The sequence below is a fragment of the Bombina bombina genome, chromosome 5 (genome assembly GCF_027579735.1).
Source record: "Bombina bombina isolate aBomBom1 chromosome 5, aBomBom1.pri, whole genome shotgun sequence".
Lineage (NCBI taxonomy): Eukaryota > Metazoa > Chordata > Amphibia > Anura > Bombinatoridae > Bombina > Bombina bombina.
This window is the reverse complement of record NC_069503.1, coordinates 444,990,890-445,012,133: the sequence shown is the minus strand read 5'-3', so window position 1 is coordinate 445,012,133 and position 21,244 is coordinate 444,990,890. Positions and strand designations below refer to the sequence as shown.

General features: G+C 38.4%; 1 protein-coding gene across 1 annotated transcript in view; it reads left to right on the top strand.

Moving 5' to 3' along the window:
* The window catches only part of SPATA48 (spermatogenesis associated 48), a 113,657-nt gene extending 97,794 nt beyond the window's left edge, over positions 1 to 15,863 (top strand). Inside the window, exons 4-6 of the mRNA XM_053713031.1 lie at positions 3,710 to 3,839; positions 9,737 to 9,804; positions 14,566 to 15,863. Of these exons, the coding sequence (XP_053569006.1) occupies positions 3,710 to 3,839; positions 9,737 to 9,804; positions 14,566 to 14,611 (244 nt within the window). The 3' untranslated portion in view covers positions 14,612 to 15,863. The remainder of the gene's footprint in view (positions 1 to 3,709; positions 3,840 to 9,736; positions 9,805 to 14,565) is intronic.
* The last annotated feature ends 5,381 nt before the right edge of the window (positions 15,864 to 21,244 follow it).

Genomic DNA, 21,244 nt, shown 5'->3' with positions numbered 1-21,244 from the left:
TGGCTTCTAGAGACAAAGGAATCAAATGAGAATAGGAAAAACCTTTCCTCAAATGAAGAATCTTTAATCTCTGAAGTTCTCGGTAGTGTAATGGGGCAGGAAAGATAGCCTGAATAGAGGATGATAGTAACCCTACTATTCTGGCTATAGTTCTGATAGGGACTGAATCTTTGGATAAAGTTTTGGCAATTTCCTTCTTGATATTCTTTACTTTGTCTGAAGGAAGACTCAGAGTAGAGAGTGTCGAATTGATTTTGAAACTTAAGAAAATCAAAGACTTTGTAGGGAAAAGAACTGACTTCTGTTTGTTCACAATAAAACCTAAAGATTCTAGTAAGGAAATTGTGGTAGTTCGATGATTCTGAAGGGAATAAAAATCTTGGTCCATGATCAAAATATCGTCTAAATAAATTATCAAACGAATCCCTCGGAGTCTCAACCAGGCCACTACTGGTTTCAGTAACTTGGTGAAAATCCAAGGGGCAGAGGACAGGCCAAAGGGAAGACAAGTGAAATTCCAAAACTGGTCTTCCCAACGGAAAGTCAAGAATTTCCAATGTTCTTGAGCGATTGGGACGGTTAGATAGGCGTCTGTGAGATCTAGCCGAACCAACCAATCGTTTCCTCTTAAGCATTCTCTTAGTAAATGGATTCCCTCCATTTTGAAATGATGGTACACAACAAAGGTATTTAACGTCTTTAGATTTGTGACTGGCCTGTACTGATTGTTTTTCTTTTTTACTAAAAATAGGTTGCTTAGGTAGTAATCTTGTGGTTGAAAAACTGGAAGAATTGCTTTTTTGGAAGAGAGAGAAGAAATTTCTCTCCTGACCAAAAGAGAATCCTCCTGAGAGAAATGAATGGGATGGGGAAGACAAATTTGAATTGGGGGAGATATGAATTCTATGAGAATACCTGACACAGCTTGTAAGACCCAGGGATCTGAAGTAATTGAGGCCCAATTTTGAGTAAACAGGGCGAGTCTGCCTCCAATTTTTTCTGGGAAAGAAGGGACATGGGGAGGAAGTAATGAACTTACCTGGAGCTTGTCTAGCTCTGGCTCTGCTCCTAAAGCCTCTCTGAGTCCAGGGCTGACCTCTTGTCGGGAAGAAGGAGGAGGTAGATGGTTCTGAATAACCTCTTTGAAACTGTGTCTGAAACTGATGTTGGTATTGTGTTTGTTGGGGATAGTAGTGAGACCTGGATAGGAAGGATTGGCGGCCGGGAAAGCGGCCTCTGCCTCTTCCGGCCCTGTCAGAAAAACCCTGGTTAGGGTAGAAAATTTTCTTTACGGATGTCTTTACTTTATTTAGATTAGTGAAAGTATTGACATATTGGCTTAGGTCTTTTAAGTATGAGTCTCCAAACAAAAGACCCTTGTTATCTGAAGCGATATTGCTTGAGGAAAAATCGGAAATTTTTGGATCTATTTTCCTCAAGATGTTGCGTCTTCTTTCTCCAGACATTGCACAATTAGTATTTCCAATAAAACAAAGAAGTCTTTGGACCCATTCCCTGACCACGTAGGGATCCAAAGGGCAATTTTCGGCTACACCTTGTTCAGATAATTCGAATAATTTAGTGAGGGGACCAACCGAATCTAAAAGTTTATCCTGGCAGATTTTCCAGGATCTATCCACTCCTTTTTTCAATTTATAAGCTGGGGAGCCAATAAAGTTTAACATTTTGGGATCAACCTCAGGTGTGATGGAAGCATTCTTTGGTAACAGGGGACGAGGACACTCAGCTTTCATTTTATTACGGGTTTGCTTTTTTAGGGGTTTACGTAATTGATGGTCAATGAATTTGGCTAAATCAATGGGGGGACACCACTCCCGGGGATGGTGTAACTCGTCTGGTTTAAACCTAGGGTTACCCAAACAATCTATAAAGTCCTCTTCATCCTCGCTGTAATCATAAGATTTTTTGGCTTTCTTTTTCAGTTTTTTGGCTGCAGGGGAGCCATCAGAATTATCCGATTCATTGAAATTGTCTGAGTTAATATCAGTATATTCATCACCATCTGAATCCTCAGATTCTGAAGATGGATTATCAGTAATATTTTTTGTCTTAAATTTTATTTTTTTGCATACATAAGTATCCCCTGTTTGGTGACCCTCAGGGTGCAGGGTTCTATGGACAGCGGTTTTTCTTCCTTTGCTGTGAGGAATATTAGGCTCAGCTAAAAGTTGACAAGACTTTTCAATAAGTTTTTTACTTGCTTTATAGGCAATAGATGGGTTCTTTCTTTTTAAAGATATTTTTCTTTGTTTCTCTCCCATCAAAGAGGACATTTTGTTAAATAAATTATCCATAGAGGAATCTATCATAGATTGTACTGTATGTAAAGTTAAGGGAGGTGATTTTGTTTGAGTTTCAGACATTGCTTATAATGTTTTAATAGATAGCAATGTAAGGAAAATATTAAAATATTTCAATAAATAAATATCTCCCTTAAGGAAAACTGTAAAATATCTTAATATATATTATTTAAATAATAAAAGGATTTATCTGAACAATGTCTTGAAAATATACAGTTGTAGGTAAAAAAAATTTGAGGTAAAGTTTTTTGAGTCTCACTAGATTAAGCTGTAACGTGTGTTAACAAGGTTTTGTGAAGCAATTATAGTGTAATGTATAACTATACCAGAAGATGGCAACATTAGCTTGTAGAAAAAACTTTTGTATTGAAAATGTGAGAACCGAGTGTAACAGAAACAAAGTTACCACCCTGTTTGTAAGCAAGCTACAGCTGACTGAGGGGAGAAGAGGACGGCCCACAAAATGGCGGCCGCCCGGCTGAGAACAAACCAAGCAGGAGGGGGAGAGAAAACCAACAGATAATGAAAAACGGAGAGAAAAATAAGACAAAACGAAAAAACAGTTACAAGAGAGGAAGGTAATAACATAGCAATATGAAGTCACATAAGTTAGAAACAAAACGTTGAAGACAGTAAAAGCAGAAAAACGGAATTAGAAAAAAGGGGGGGTTAGAGACAAAAGGTTGAAAATAACAACTAGGAAAGCTATTTATTAACTGAAAAACAATGCTAAAATAAGAAAAAAATATATAAGTAAATACAATAACAATAAAACGTTTTTTTATTTTAAGACTGCACTACTTATCTGAGTGTGAGCAGCAAAAAGAAAGAGGAAGAATGTTAACTGGGTGCTCTGTTTATAGGCTATTCTCTGTGCTGATTGGCTGTTTTTTCTCACTATAATAAGCTTATGTTAACTTCTTATTATGTGCATGTTATTTATCTTATATATGTTTGTTCTTTAAAAAGGCTGCATTGAGTTGTAAAGAAAGAGTAATGCATAAAATAGGAGTCTCTGGTCTTGTAATAAAATTGGTTTTCAAGAGGTGAAGGCTACTGAAATATCAAAGTTCAATTGTATAGGTAAATGTAAAAGTAATAACTATCCTATGTATTTGTTATATCTTGGTAAGTTATCACGCCCCTTTAAATGAAGAGTTTTAGAACACAAATGATATCTGCTCATACTTGTTTACGGTTATTTTCAGGTGGATCTGCCTACATTGTAATACTTTACTTGTTGATATTTCCAGCACACAAATTATCTTATTTTTGTGTTTTGATTCAATGTGATTCAGATGCAAATGTGATTACAAAATTTAAGAGTCTGATTGAAGAAAACTCTACATTATGTTCACAATATGATATTACCTATATTTGGTACACAGGGCTTTTGAGGAAGTACCATGGGACTTAAAACTGCCTCCCAAGCTCCCGCTTCCCACGTCAGTATTAGATAATCAAATGCCAAAGGACTTCTCACTCAAGAGCAATGAGGAACCGACAGAAGACTGGCGGGTATGTTTGCAATTGATTGTACACATGTATTTTATGCATTTTATTGCATTTGCAAGGTTATTAAATTATTATCACCTAGATCAGTGTTTTTCAACCAGTGTGCCACGGCACACTAGTGTGCCATGATAGATCCTCAGGTGTGCCGCGGCAGACTGAGAACAGTGTGACATATTTTTTAAATTTTGCTTGTTTTGATGTGACAGGCTCATCAGGCAGACAGGCAGGCATCATTTACAATCATGACATATTGACATTCATTCACAGACAATCATTATGATGTATAATATATGCTGTATTAGGCTACAATGTGTGATTTTGTAAAATTTTGGGATGGTGGTGTGCCGTAGGATTTTTTAATGTAAAAAAGTGTGCCACGGCAAAAAAAATGTTGAAAATCACTGACCTAGATTACTAGTTTTGCGCTAAACAGGGTGGGATACTAACGCCAAAAAAGTTGCTTTATTTCACTCTCCATAGCGCCTCCATTACGAGTTACTGAAAAGCCTCCTTGTGCATGCGATATGGTGGCGTTAAGCTCCATACCGCACAAAAGCCAAGGGCTGCTTTGACATGCTCGTGCACGCTTTCCCCCATAGACATCAATGGGTAGAGAGTGTTAGAACCTGAAGTGTGGAATGAAAAATCTCCGTAACCCAACCCCATTGAGGTCTATGGTGAAAACAATGTTAAAGGGACAGTCTACACCAGAATTTTTATTGATTTAAAAGATAGATAATCCCTTTATTACCCATTTCACAGTTTTGCATAACCAACACAGTTATAATAATATACTTTTAACCTCTGTGATTATCTTGTATCTAAGCCTCTGCAAACTGCCCCTTTTTTCAGTTCTTTTGACAGACTTGCAGTCTAGCCAATCAGTGCCTGCTCCCAGATTACTTCACGTGCACGAGCACAGTGTTATCTATATGAAATATGTGAACTAACACCCTCTAGTGGTGAAAAACTGTTAAAATGCAATCTGAAAGAGGTGGGCTTCAAGGTCTAAGAAATTAGCATATGAACCTCCTAGGTTAAGCTTTCAACTAAGAATACCAAGAGAACAAAGCAAAATTGGTGATAAAAGTAAATTGGAAAATTATTTAAAATTACATGCTCTATCTGAATCATGAAAGTTTATTTTGGCCTAGACTGTCCCTTTAAGTTTAAATCTAACACCCTAACATAAACCCCAAGTCTAAACACCCCTAATTTGCCGCCCAGACATTGCAGACACCTAAATAAAGTTAGTAACCCCTAATCTGCCGTTCCTGACATCGTCAACACCTAAATAAAGTTATAAACCCCTATTCCGCCGCTCCCCGTCATCGCCGCCACTATAATAAAGCTATTAACCCCTAATCCGCCGCTCCCCGACGTCACCGCCACTATAATAAAGCTATTAACCCCTAAACCTCCCACCTTCCACATCGCCGCTACTAAGTAAACCTATTAACCCCTAAACTTCCACCCTCCCACATCTTTGCAACTAAATAAACCTATTAACCCCTAAACCACTGGCCCCCCACATCGCAAAACACTAAATTAAACTATTAACCTCTAAACCTAACACCCCCCTAATTTTAAATTAAAATTACAACATAACTATATTTAAATAAATAAAAACTTAGCTGTAAAATAAAAATAAACCTAACATTAAACTATAATTTAACCTAACCTTACTATTCTAATAAAATAAAAAATACTACCAATTAAAAAATCTAAATTACAAATTTAAAAAAACCTAACACTATGAAAAAAAATCAAAAAAATCTAAAGTTACAAAAAATAATAAACACTAAATTATGAAAAATAAAAAACACTAAGCTTACAAAAAATAAACAAAAATTATCAAAAATAAAAACAATTACACCTAATCTAATAGGCCTATAAAAATAAAAAAGCCCCCCCAAAATAAAAACACCCCCTAGTCTACAATAAACTACCAATAGCCCTTAAATGGGCCTTTGGTAGGGTATTGCCCTAAGTTAAACAGCTATTAAACCTGTAAAAAAAAAGTCCCCCCAACAGTAAAACCCACCACCCAACCGACCCCCCAAAATAAAAATAAAAAACTCTAAAAAAATAAAATAAGCTACCCATTGCCCCTAAAGGGGCCTTTGTATGGGCATTGCCCTTAAAAGGGCATTCAGCTCTTTTTCATTGCCCTTAAAAGGGCATTTAGCTCTTTTTCAAATTGCCCAAACCCTATTCTGAAAAGAAAAACACCCCAAAAAATAAAAAAAATACCTAACTCTAACCCCAAAATATCTACTCACGGTTCCTGAAGTCCGGACATCCATCTCCATCCAGGCGGCGAGAAGTCTTCATCCAGTGGGCGACATCTTCATCCATCGCAGGGGCGTCTTCTATCATTAAAACAGCCAATAGGATGAGAGCTACTGAAATCCTATTGGCTGTTCAAAACAGGTTTTTTTATTTTGGGGGGTTGGTTGGGTTTTGGGTTTTACTGTTGTTACAGGTAAAACAGATGTTTAACTTAGGGCAATGCCCTACAAAAGGCCCTTTTAAGGGCTATTGGTAGTTTATTGTAGTTTATTGTAGGCTGGGGGTGTTTTTATTTAGGGGGGGCTTTTTATTTCTATAGGTCTATTAGATTAGGTGTAATTGTTTTTATTTTTGATCATTTTGTTTATTTTTTGTAAACTTAGTGTTTTTTTTTTTTTGTAATTTTAGATTTTTTAATTGGTCGTTTTTATTTTATTAGAATAGTTATGAAAGGTTAATTTATAGTTTAATGGTAGGTTTATTTTTACTTCACAGATAAGTTTTTATTTATTTAAAGATAGTGATATTGTAATTTAAAGTTAGGGGGTGTTAGGTTTAGGGGTTAATAGTTTAATTTAGTGTTTTGTGATGTGGGGGGCTGGCTGTTTAGGGGTTAATAGATTTATTTAGTTGTAGTTGCAGAGATGTGAGAGGCTGGAGGTTTAGGAGTTAATAACTTTATTATAGTGTCGGCGATGTCGGGGGCGGCAGATTAGGGATTAATAAATTCATTCTCAGTGAGGTGAAATTTTGCACAAGATACTTTTTTTTCCTATCATGATGAGACAGATGGGACTGTACCTTAAAAGGGATATCAAAGCCATCAAAGGCATTTTAACATCTGTTGCTGAGGTGGGTTTATTTTTTCCTTCTTTTATTTAATTGATGTTCTGTGCTGAAAAGTACATTCTTTTGGTTCTACTTCACTGTTCACCCTTTAGAGCTGTGAAAGTCTTTATTATCAGACAATGAACTTCTCACCCAGAGACCAGATATGCCCTGACACAAATTTACTTATTGATTTCAAAATCAAAATAAACAGCTTTAAATTAAAATGTGTTAGAAGTTTTATTTTATTTTACTGTAGCTTGTAGTTTGTTTTACTGTTGCTTGTAGTTAATTATTTGTTTAAAGGGAAATAATGCCCAAATGCTAATTCACTTGAAAGTGATGCAGCATAACTATATAAAGCTGACATGAAATTTTCACCTGATCATCTTACCTCAAAATGTCTTCAGCTCATCAGAGTAACTGCTCTGTAAACAGTTTGAGCTGCTGTAAAGCTGCAAGTTGAAAGACGAAAAAAAAAAAAGAAAACACAATAGCCAATCAGCTGAGGTCTTGCATTGTTTTGCAGTGATCTCATGACATCTAACTTAAATCTCATGAGATTTCACACTAAACTTCCATAAACTGAATAGGAAAATAACATGACTGTGCCTGCACATGAGAGATGCATACTCCCTAGCTTGTCCTGCGACACGTATCCTGACTGGCAGCTTAAAGGGACAGTCTACACTAGAATTTTGCGTAACCAACACAGTTATATTAATACCAGGTGATAAGGCTGCCCAGAGGGCAATCTATTTTAAAAAAATACCACAAACTTCCAAGCTAAAATCTCACAAAATAAAAAATGTAAAATTACAGAAAAACTAAACAAAGCTATCCAAAATAAAAAAAAATTAAACCTAAACTTATACCCCTATAAAAAATATGGGGTACCTTGCATTTAATCTTTAGTGTGCGACTGACGATGACGAAGAGGAGCCTCCACGCCGAGAAGAACTGCTGCCAAGGACCGCCGCCGTTGAGGACCGCCGCTGAGGATCCATGCATCGGGCAAGCCGGCTCTGCACCTTTGCTACACGCCGCCTTTGCTCCGGATAAAGCTAGAAGGTGATGGAGCCACCTGGAAGAAGACCTTCTCCGCCGGACTTCAGGAATAGCGCTGATTGCCCTTTTAAGGACAGTAAAAGAGCTGAATGCCCTTTAAAGGGCAATGCCCATACAAATGCCCCTTTAGGAGCAATGGGTAGTTTAGGTTTTTTATTTTGGGGGGTTTGGTGGGTAGGGTTTTTTTTTACTGTTAGTGGGGATTTAGTATTTTTTAAATGTAAAAGAGCTGTTTAACTTAGGGCTATTGGTAGTTGAGTTTTCGATTAGGGGGCGTTTTTATTTTGGGGGGGCTTTTTTATTTTCATAGGGATTAGATTTTTATTCTTTTATTTTTACTAAGTTTTTTTATTTTTTTCTGATTATTTGTTTTTGTAATTTAATGTTAGGTTTTATTTAAGTGTAACTTGGTATTGGGGTTAATTAAGGGGTGTTAGGTTAGGGGGCTTAGTAATTAAATTAGTTATCGTTGTGGGGGGGTTGGCGGTTTAGGAGTTAATAGGTTAATTAGGTTTATTGCGATGTGGGGGTTTGTTGGTTTAGGGGTTAATAGGTTAATTAGGTTTATTGTGACGTGGGTCTTTGTCGGTTTAGGGGTTAATATTTTAATTATGTTATTTGAGGATTAGGGGTTAATGACTTTATTATAATGCGATGTTAGCGGTTTCGGTGTTTGTTAATACTTCGTGCTGGAGGTTAGGATTTTTTTTGTTATTCTTCGTGCGGGCGGTTAGGTTTTTTTTAATTTCTTGTGGGCGGTTACGTGTTTTTTTTGTTATTTTGTGGGGGCGGTTGCGTGTTTCTTTTTTTTTTTAAGGCTTCATTTGCCTACGCTGCATCCATGTGGGTTCCGAAAATGGCAGGGTGGTGAAAGAATCCACCTGGATGCCTACAGTTGTGTGTTTCTTTTTTTTTTTTTTAAGGCTTCATTGGCCTACGCTGCATCCATGTGGATTCCGAAAATGGCAGGGTGGTGAAAGAATCCACCTGGATGCCTACGCTGCATCCAGGTGGATTCTCTTGGCTGCGCATGCAGCCCACATTCTTTTGGCTGCCTTGCGCAGCCAACATTCCTTTGAGGATGCATGCGCAACTGGCGATGGCAATGGACGCGTTACAAACGTGATTATAGTATAGATATGTTTTACTTCTGTGATTTAAAACAAAAAATAGGAGCACCTCCACGGGATAGGTTTAAAAAATATAGTCTTTATTCTAAAAAAATATTTAAAAAGTGTGGCCGCAAAACAGCAAAGGTCGAGGGATAATAGGTCAAATCCCAGTGACCCACTGACGCGTTTCGGCTAGTGATCCAGTAATCACTATTGGAACGGTCTAGGTTGGTCAAATACACATGTATGAAGCACTACACAGCAGGAAAAGGTAATGCCATCTAGTGTTCTTACAATGTATAACATTATTGCAAAACTGCTGTGATGTAGTGCTGCAGACACGTGCATGCTCCTGAGCTTACCTCCATCCTTTTCAACAGTGCATACCAAGAAAACGATAACAAAATTGGTAATAGAAGTAAGTTGGAAAGTTGCTTAAAATTGCATGCTCTATCATGAAATAATACAATTGTGTTTCATGTCCCTTTTACTTTAAATTGAATTGTATTTTTGCAATAATGTATGTATATTAACAGCTTTTTTACATAGGAGTTTCATGTCACTGTCTCTCTAATCATTCTTTGTTTCATTTTACTTTAGTTAAAAGGAGGAATGTGGGACAGAGTACAGAAAAGAAGATCTGAAATAGTTAACAGACCTGTTACATTGTAAGTTACGTTGTGCATTTATTTAACATTCCATGAGACTGAATACATAATGCATAGCAGTAGATATGAGTTTTCTTTGTTAAAGGGACAGAAAAGCATGGGTGTCTGCAGGGGGTGGTGGCAAACCAAAATTAAACAGATAATTGTCTAGAGACTTAAAGGGCCATGATACCCAAATGTTTATACAATTAAAAGTGATGCAGCATAGCTGTAAAAAACTAACTACAAAATATCACCTGAATATCTCTATGTAAAAAAATATATATATTTTACCTCAAAATGTCCTAAGTATTCACACTCCATTGTAAAGTACTTTAAGCACTAAATCAGTATGCCTGTCCCAGGATCTGCAAGTCCTGTTATTTCCCTATTCAGTTTAAGGAAGTTTACTATGAAATCTCATGAGCTCACAGTAAAATAGTTAATTACCTCAGCACTGCTGATGCTGATTGACTGCTGTTTATCTCTTCCTTTTTTTTAACCTGCAACAGGAAAGCAGCTGAAGTATAACTGTTAACACAGCACTTACTCTGGTTAGCTGAGGAAGTTGTGAGGTAAAATATCTTCCTTTTTTACATAGAGATGCTCAGGTGATATTTTCCTGTCAGCTTTTTACAGTTATGCTGCATCACTTTCAAGTGATTTAGCATATGAGTATTATGTCCCTTTAATGCACTGCATTGTGTCACAAGACCATGCTGTTATATGTCATGCCAGTGCAAGTGACAAATTGCAGTGCAAGAACAGGCTCAACAGTTTTTCTCACTGGAGAATGGTCAGGACTCAGAGCTATGGGGATATGTTTTGTAAGAGTGGGCATGTGCAGCACATTGAATTAGGATGTGCATCAAGCTTTGTTCTAATGATAATACAGGGAGTGCAGAATTATTAGGCAAGTTGTATTTTTGAGGATTCATTTTATTATTGAACAACAACCATGTTCTCAATGAACCCAAAAAACTCATTAATATCAAAGCTGAATAGTTTTGGAAGTAGTTTTTAGTTTGTTTTTAGTTATAGCTATTTTAGGGGGATATCTGTGTGTGCAGGTGACTATTACTGTGCATAATTATTAGGCAACTTAACAAAAAACAAATATATACCCATTTCAATTATTTATTTTTACCAGTGAAACCAATATAACATCTCAACATTCACAAATATACATTTCTGACATTCAAAAACAAAACAAAAACAAATCAGTGACCAATATAGCCACCTTTCTTTGCAAGGACACTCAAAAGCCTGCCATCCATGGATTCTGTCAGTGTTTTGATCTGTTCACCATCAACATTGCGTGCAGCAGCAACCACAGCCTCCCAGACACTGTTCAGAGAGGTGTACTGTTTTCCCTCCTTGTAAATCTCACATTTGATGATGGACCACAGGTTCTCAATGGGGTTCAGATCAGGTGAACAAGGAGGTCATGTCATTAGATTTTCTTCTTTTATACCCTTTCTTGCCAGCCACGCTGTGGAGTACTTGGACACGTGTGATGGAGCATTGTCCTGCATGAAAATCATGTTTTTCTTGAAGGATGCAGACTTCTTCCTGTACCACTGCTTGAAGAAGGTGTCTTCCAGAAACTGGCAGTAGGACTGGGAGTTGAGCTTGACTCCATCCTCAACCCGAAAAGGCCCCACAAGCTCATCTTAGATGATACCAGCCCAAACCAGTACTCCACCTCCACCTTGTTGGCGTCTGAGTCGGACTGGAGCTCTCTGCCCTTTACCAATCCAGCCACGGGCCCATCCATCTGGCCCATCAAGACTCACTCTCATTTCATCAGTCCATAAAACCTTAGAAAAATCAGTCTTGAGATATTTCTTGGCCCAGTTTTGACGTTTCAGCTTGTGTGTCTTGTTCAGTGGTGGTCGTCTTTCAGCCTTTCTTACCTTGGCCATGTCTCTGAGTATTGCACACCTTGTGCTTTTGGGCACTCCAGTGATGTTGCAGCTCTGAAATATGGCCAAACTGGTGGCAAGTGGCATCTTGGCAGCTGCACGCTTGACTTTTCTCAGTTCATGGGCAGTTATTTTGCACCTTGGTTTTTCCACACGCTTCTTGCGACCCTGTTGACTATTTTGAATGAAACGCTTGATTGTTCGATGATCGTGCTTCAGAAGCTTTGCAATTTTAAGAGTGCTGCATCCCTCTGCAAGATATCTCACTATTTTTGACTTTTCTGAGCCTGTCAAGTCCTTCTTTTGACCCATTTTGCCAAAGGAAAGGAAGTTGTCTAATAATTATGCACACCTGATATAGGGTGTTGATGTCATTAGACCACACCCCTTCTCATTACAGAGATGCACATCACCTAATATGCTTAATTGGTAGTAGGCTTTCGAGCCTATACAGCTTGGAGTAAGACAACATGCATAAAGAGGATGATGTGGTCAAAATACTAATTTGCCTAATAATTCTGCACTCCCTGTATATATATATATATATATATATATATATATATATATATATATATATAAAGATCTAGACAGGACAGCACAATCTCACCAGTAATAGAAATGCCACGGTGCACTGCTGTACAGCATCCAAGTCATCCAAAAATGCAGGCACTCATTGGTCTTTGTAGTAAAATTATAAACTTTATTGATCCATATTAAAAGACATAACGTTTCGGCACCACATCGTGCCTTTGTCAAATGTCACACTGCATCAAAATTAATGCAATCACACACCTAAAAACAGCTAACACACATTTAAAATATATATATATATATATATATACTAGTCCTAAAGCCCGTTCCTATTTTTTGCAGTACAGCGGTCCCACCCCTTGCGCTCTCTCCCTCCCACTCTCTTTTGCTCTCTCTCTCCCCCTCTCTTTTGAGCTTTCTCTCTCCCCCTCTCTTTTGTGCTCTGTCTCTTCCCCCCCTCTTTTGCGCTCTCTCTCTCCCCTCTATTTTGCGCTCTCTCTCTCTCCCCCCTCTCTTTTGCGCTCTCTCTCTCCCCCTCTCTTTTGCTCTCTCTCTCCCCATCTCTTTTGAGATCTCTCCCCCTCTCTTTTGAGCTCTCTCTCCCCCCTCTCTTCTGCGCTCTCTCCCCCTCTCTTTTGAGCTCTCTCTCCCCCCTCTCTTCTGCGCTCTCTCCCCCTATCTTTTGCGCTCTCTTTCTCCCCCCTCTCTTAATGCTCTCTCTCCCCCTCTCTTTTGCACTCTCTCTCTTCCCCCCTCTCTTTTGTGCTCTCTCTCCCCCCATCTCTTTTGCACTCTCTCCCCCCTCTCTCTCTCTCCCCTCTCTTTTGCGCTCTCTCCCCCTTTCATTTGCGCACTCTCTCCCCTCTATTTTGCGCTCTCTCTCCCCCCTCTCTTTTGCGCTCTCTCTCCCCCCCTCTCTTTTGTGCTCTCTCTCCCCCTCTCTTTTGCTCTCTCTCTTCTCCATCTCTTTTGCGCTCTCCCCCCTCTCTTTTGCGCTCTCTCTCCCCCTCTCTTTTGCGCTCTCTTTATCCCCCTCTCTTTTGCGCTCTCTCTCCCCTCTATTTTGCGCTCTCTCTCCCCCCTCTCTTTTGCGCTCTCTCTCTCCCCCTCTCTTTTGCGTTCTCTCTCCACCCCTCTCTTTTGCGCTCTCTTTCTCCCCCTCTCTTTAATGCTCTCTCTCCCCCTCTCTTTTTCACTCTCTCTCCCCCCCTCTCTTTTGCGCTCTCTCTCCCCCCATCTCTTTTGCACTCTCTCCCCCTCTCTCTCTCCCCTCTCTTTTGCGCTCTCTCTCCCCCTTTCTTTTGCGCTCTCTCTATCCCCCTCTCTTTTGTGCTCTCTCTCCCCTCTATTTTGCGCTCTCTCTCCCCCCTCTCTTTTGCGCTCTCTCTCCCCCTCTCTTTTGCTGTCTCTCTCCCCCTTCTCTTTTGTGCTCTCTCTCCCCCTCTCTTTTGCTCTGTGTGTGTGTGTGTGTGTAATTTTTTAATCTAATGCCAGGGGTTGATGATTTATCTTACTATGCTTATATTAATATGTTAAAGAAGCTCATTCGTCAGTCAGTGCAGTCCTTCCTGTTCTCAGTCCCCCGCGTTGTATTATTCTGTCACATGACTAATGCAGACAGCAACAAAGTGGGGACAGGATAGGGGGATATGCAGTGCAACTTCTACAAGCACTATACCACCAATATTTGTAACAGCAAAAATAATAAAGAAAATAAATCACTGCAGCTATTTTTACTGTCTCCTGCATATTTACAGTCCTGACATTAGGATGTCCCTGGGCACATATAGCACTTTGCCCAGGGGCATCCTTATGTGGTGATTTTTTTATAGGGTACAGGGAAAGGTGCAACTAAAAACCCAGAGGGGGGTAGGACCCCTCCCCTCCCGCAATCACCCATACAGGAGAATCAATTGTATTCTGGGGTTGTATAGCCCCAACATCCAATTGCAAAGTACTTACATTAAAAAATACAGCATCTTAAAGGCACGGTAAACACTTTTTTATGTACAATTGTGCTTGCCCCATGCAAAAACAAATCATGTAACCTAGGCTTTCTTCAAAAATCTATAAATCAAATAGCTGGTGTTGGCAGCGTGCAGCAATTTGAAGACAATCAAAAGCAAACATGTGGTTAATATCCCCATAAGAATAAGGTTATAACATACAATCACTTCAAGTACAGTTCTCATGAAAGCATAGAAACATTTATTTATCTTGTCAAAAGAAAATGTCTGTTTTGTCAATCACTTGTTATGTTATCACAATTCCAAACGATTTTTCTCTAAATTGTACCTTAACTGCTTGTCTTTCTCTTTCCCCACAGGGCGAGCCGCGTCATAGCCTCCACCATTCCACAAATCCAGCATTAAGATCTCCACATTCTAGTTTATATACTTTGCTAAATGTAATGCTAATTCATAGCTGAAATCTCAACAATAAACAGCCAGTTACTTCTAAATTGGTTTTCCATAATGTATTCTCGTTTCCACAAGGGAAAAATCATTTGTAATGTATATAATATGCTATCATTTCTTCATGACGACTGGTGCTCATCAGGAGTAAAACACTAAGCCATTCTGTATACACATATCAAAATGTATGTACACTGTTTTATTGAACAAACTTCAAAATAACCTTTGTATACTTCATGTACACGTTATACAAAACATTAAATAATAAATAACAGAAAAACTGTAAAAATATACAAACAAATCTGAACTACTTTCTCTGAAAGAATATGGTTATTTAACCTCTTAACGACCACAACATACCCTGTACAAGAAGATTGTGAGTTACTGGGGTAGGGGGGGGGGAATGGTCATGTAATGAAACGGTCACTCTAATGTTTGCTAGTATTACAAGTTGTAAGCAATGTGACCGAGGAGGAGTATCAGGCCCAAAGGCAACCATTCAACCCTTCATTGGTTTTAATTTGCTTTAATTTACCAAAGTGTATATATTATATACATATAAATAGTGTGTGTGAATGTGTGTATAAAACAGTATTAATTGTGAGTGGGGTGGAAGTAGGAGTTGACCCCTGCATATAATTTACTATGTTGATGCATTGTTAACTTTGGCATATCAATTTTGCATTTAATTTGACGCGGAATTACAGCATATTCACAGTTGAAGCATAGATAAATTGACCCCTAAGTGTCCATAAACCAATAGGTTGCCATGTTGTAAACTAGGTTTCCTGTTGAGGCCAAATAACTCCTTCACTGCTAAGCCTTTTTCACACCCCTGTACTAAGCTGAATTTAAGCTTTTTTTTACTGCTTACATTAAAACACTATATTGTAAGTTACATTTCAGTGAGTGGCCAACACAAATGACATATCTATTTTTTTATTTTTCAGCAGGACCAACAGATTCTAAATATACAATTATTTTATTTATATATAAAAACGTTAGAACAAAAAATATATTTTTGTCATGATTTTAATAAATAATATTGGAAATTGCCATGTGATCACTGTTGCTACTGTGATTGCAATACTAAATTGTTATCAGTCATATTTAAAGTTGCATGAAGGATCTATACTGGCTTTTGGGGGTTGTAATAAAAAATACATGGGCCCCGTGTGCCAGAGTAGAAATAAAAACACTTTTGTGTACATTTTGTGTTCTTTTGTGTACATTTTGTCTATCTAGACAGGTGACCAATGTGGTGACAGCAATCTCCTGGCAATACAGAAAAAATCTAAAAACAATTATATGGGACTTACCTACTTCAAAATAAACTTTATTGCGGCTCTGAAAACATTTTTCTTTATATATGCTTAAAACTATAATCAAGTGAAAAACATTATTATCTTTTTTTTTTTTTTAGGGACTTGGTACTTTTTAAGATCCCTCCCTGGAGGAGGTTATTCAAACTCCTTAATCTCAGCACTCTTACCAGCTACAGACGATCAAGACCCTGAATTTCCTACTCTTTCAAATGAAGGGTATTGATCGTTTCTAGATGGTAAGAGAGCTGAGATTAAGGGGTTTGAATCACCTCCTCCATCCAGCTCCCTTGCCAGCTATAGTGGCCCCTTACCTTTTTGATTTCCCCACACATTTGTGGCGATGTCACCAACACTCCCATTGATAGCTTAGAAAAGCTGCCCACTATGCCAACAACGATCCCCAGCATGTAGTGTGTGAGATCGTCAAAAACAGTTTCTAAACGGCGATCCCTCTGCAAGACAAGGATGCCTTGTCATGTGCACACAGGCCGTGATGCAAAACCTCCTAATGCACGCATCTAATATATAATAAATGTGACATAAAAATATATAGTGAACAAAAAAACGTGCGTTATTCCGATCTTCAATATCTCAAAAGGAAATAAAATATAATATAGTGTAATATTTTTACAAGATTGAATATATTAATAATGTGATAAATTTATACTCACATAACCTTAAGCTGTCATAAGCTCAAGTATTGTGTGGTCCTGAGAAACAAGGCTGTCAGGCTCATCACTCACTTGTGTTATATAGAATATTCCTCCTGGAAAGTGTCAGCGTGTCTCAAAAAATGAAAAAAACATAATATAGTGTGATATTGTGTATAACAAATCAATTATAACTATGTGAACACGTACTCATCCTTTTTAGGAACTGATATTAAGCCCCAATGTAACAGCAGACCCGATATAGGCTATCAGGTAAAGCCACTTCTGAAGGTAACTTAAGAAATGCTTCTTAAAAACTCTATTTGTAAAAATACACATCAGGATCGAAAGTCACTTAGGGCTGCAATGTGTAATTGAAACAAATAACTTTGTATACAAAGTCTCCAAAGAGGATGGCAGTGGATTGTTATAACAAACGTATCCATTTGACTAACGATCCATACAGGGAGAATGCCCTTCACTAAGACATCACTGTTTTTGTGCATTCCACGTGGCTTTTTCAAGGGTATCATAGAAGTGGTCCATCTCTTCATGTTATTAAGTCCTTAAGGTGATACTACACGCGTCTAATAAAATATATAATAAATATTGCAACGCCAGTTTACTACATATAATATAACATTGTATATATCTGTTAGAGTTAAATGATCCTTTAAATTGTTCTGTAACTAACTGAGTGTATAGAAATGTTTTAGCATGTTTGCTGTTGGGGTCGTGTATTCATTTCCTGCAAAAATGCAGAAAAGTATTCTAATTACATGATGTGTATGTTTCTTTAGGAGAAATCTATCCATACAAATGGCCGATGCTCTTTGTTTCACATACTAATATGACTATAGGAAATGTTGTTGCTCCTAGTGCTAAAACTAGTTAGGAAGAGCAGCTGGCTTGAATATAAGAAGCACTATAGGTGTAGCTTAAAGGGACAGTAAAGTCAAAACTAAACTTTCATGATTCAGATAGGACATGAAATTTTAAACAACTTTCCAATTTACTTTTATCATCAAATTTGCTTTGTTCCCTTGGTGGTATTTTTGAAAAGCTAAACCTAGCTAGGCTCAAACTGATTTCTAAACCGTTGAAAACCGCCTTCTAGCTCAGAGCATTTTGAAAGTTTTTCACAGTTAGACTGTGCTAGTTCACATGTGTCATATAGATAACATTGTGCTCACTCCCGTTAAGTTATTTAGGAGTCTTCACTGATTGACTACACTGCATGTCTGTCAAAGGCATTTAGATAAGGAGGCTGTCTGCAAAGTCTTAGATACAAGGTAATCACAGAGTTAAAAAGTATATTAATATAACTGTGTTGGTTATGCAAAAACGTGGAACGGGTAATAAAGGTATTATCTATCTTTTTAAATAAGAAACATTTTGGTGTAGACTGTCCCTTTAAGACCTTGTAAATCTAGTGAGCTTGACCAGAGGCTTTGATTTCAAATCAGTGGGTACCCAGAATATATAGAATGCTGCTGGCTGAACTTATAAATTGTAATATTATATAATTGATCATTGTCTAAAACAGTATGTTGGATGCACATCCCACAAGTTTCAGATACACATATCAATCAAGCAGACGAGTAGCACAACATTTTATTTTCAGTCAATGCTAAGAATGTTGTATTTAGTTTAACAAACCTGAATCAGTTATCTAGTTTTAATAATTTTCACTTTAAGGAAGACTAAATTCAATGTTTGACTGATGCATTAGACATCATTCCTTGTATTGCAACAGATTAGCGTGACAAAATGTTGCAAAAGCATCATATTGTTAGAAACATATGCATTGCTTTTCAGCACTGATGAAACATAGAATTTGACGGTAGATAAGAACCAAAAAGGCCCATCAAGTCTATCCATATTACATGTAACTTTTTCCTTAGGATAGCCTTAAGCATGTCCCAAGCATTTTTGAATTCCTTTACAGTATTTGGGGTCTATTTAAGAAGCAGCAGATGCAGCCTCCGACTCCCTCCGCTTCAGTTCCTGCTGAATCTGAAGTTAAGAAGCAGCAGTCCTAAGACCGCTGCTCCTTATCTCATCTGCTGCTTATCTTATCTCATCAATATGATCGGGCTGATTGACACCCTCTGCTAGTGGCCAATTGGCTAAAAATCTGCAGGGGGTGGTATTGCACCAGCAGTTTGCAAGAACTGCTGGTGTAATGATAAATGCCGAAAGCATATGCTGTCGCCATTTATCGGTGTGCGGCGGACATGATCCTCTATATCGGATCATGTCCGTCCACACATTAATAAATGGACCCCTTTGTGTTTACCACCTCAAATGGAAGTTTATTCCATGAATCCACCACCCTTTCTGTAAAAAAATGCTTCCTCAAATTTCTCCTGAATCTGCTACCCTCTAACTTTAGATTGTGACCCCTTGTTTTTGGCATTTATTTTTTTGTGAAAAATGCTTTCAGTTTCTATTTTATTAAGTCCCTTCATATATTTGAAGGTTTCTATGAACACCCCTTGATGAGACTCACATGTTAGCAAAATGTATACCACTCACAAAATAATCACAAGGCAAAAAATAAAAATATAATGAAAAAAACTACTTGTAATATCAGCACAACAATGGTGATAAGTGAAAAAGTGATATGGATTTTGCACAAACAGGTATTATCGCTCTATACCTTTTCCATTTTTGCACTCAGTTTGTAATCTGGCCTTATGTGTTTTACCATTTAAATCTTGCAACAGATTCCCTGCTTAGCTGATCCCGATCAGTAATGGTTAATGATTGGTAGCTAGTGATGTGCAGTCCACTGTCACTTCCTTACAGAGCAGGAAGAGATGCAGAGAGAGCAGTGTTTTAGCAACATTTTATTAAAGTAAGTGCTGCAACCTTAGATTTTGCTGAAAGGGATTCTGTTAGTGAAAATGATAATTTAATGAATGTGGTTTAGTGTTTTTTGTTTTTTTACTCTTTTACAGCAGTTTAAGGATTGTTTTTGTATTTTGTTTACTCAAAGTTTACACCCACTACCTTAGCAGCTTGCCTCTGTACTCCACACTAGTTTATATTTGTATCACTCTCTTACTGACTTATGAACTCTCTGTAGCTCTGCAAGTCTGCAACTGTGTTTTCTTACATCTTCCTATTATGCTGTTTGTATGGGTGAGTTGTTAATTGACAAGAGTAAGCTAGACCAACAGCATGGTAATGTAAAATGAAACCAAGCAGTTTAGAATGAGTTATAGCAAATATTCTCCATGGCTCCTCTAGCTATAGTATTTCATTTAAACCAGGAATACCTTAGGTGTATGTTGGACAACCCTGATGTAGACAACAAATAATAACTTATTAATGCTCCCATTCATATGTGCTGTTCTGTTTCAGATATTTAAAATAGATTGTAGACTATTAGCATTAGATAGCCACTTAAAATAAACTACTTAAACATTCAGTGCCGTGGTGTGTCCCCCATTTCAGTGTTCCCTCTCTTCCCACTTATGTGCCTCTCTCTTCCCTCTGTCTCCCTCTCTCCCCACTTATGCATCTCACTCCCCTCTGTCTCCCTCACTCCCGTCTGTCTCCCTCACTCCCCTCTGTCTCCCTTACTCCCCTCTGTCTGCCTCACTCCCCTCTGTCTCTCTCTCACTCCCCTCTGTGTCTCACTTCCCTCTGTGTCTTTCTCACTCCCCTCTGTGTCTCTCTCACTCCCCTCTGTGTCTCTCTCACTCCCCTCTGTGTCTCTCTCACTCCCCTCTGTGTCACTCTCCCTCCCCTCTGTGTCTCTCTCTCACTCCCCTCTGTGTCTCTCTCACACTCCTTTCTGTGTCTCTCTCACTCCCCTCTGTGTGTCTCTCTCTCTCCCATCTGTGTCTCTCTCTCTCCCCTCTGTCTCTCTCTCTCCCCTCTGTCTCTCTCCCCTCTGTCTCTCTCTCTCCTCTGTCTCTCTCTCTCCCCTCTTTCTCCCTCTCTGTCTCTCCCCTCTGTCTGTCTCTCTCCTCTCTGTCTTTCTGTCTCTCCCATCTGTCTCTCTCTCTACCCTCTGTCTCTCTCCCCTCTGTGTGTCTCTCTCTATCCATCTCTCTTTCTCTATCCATCTGTCTCTCTCTCTATTCATCTCTCTATCTATTCATCTCTCTCCCTGTCTCTCCCCTCTGTCTCTCTCCTTATGTGTCATTCTCCCCCATGGTCTCTTTTCTATCACTATCTCTCTGACCCTCTCATCCCTTATGTGTCTATCTAACCCTCTGTGTGATTGTGTCTCTCTCTGTTTCTCTCTAACCCTGTGTCTCTCTCTCCCTCTCCCCCTGTCTCTCTCTCCCTCTCCCCCATCTCTCTCTCCCTCTCCCCCCGTCTCTCTCTCCCTCTCCCCCTGAGTGCTTTTCTGTGTTTCGGTCTACCTTTTATTTATTTAACTAATGAATTGGTGGTGCCATCTGAGGATGTGGCTTTATTTAAAGGGGTGGGGTCAATTTCACCAGCTGCCACTGGATCAAGACATTTTTATATTTACTGAATAATGAAAGAATCTATAAGCATAATTGGCAGCATTAAAGTAAAAAGTATGTTTTAAACATATTTTAATGGGCCTGGATTTCTAGATCTCATAATCAGAGCAAGCATTTTGTTATCTG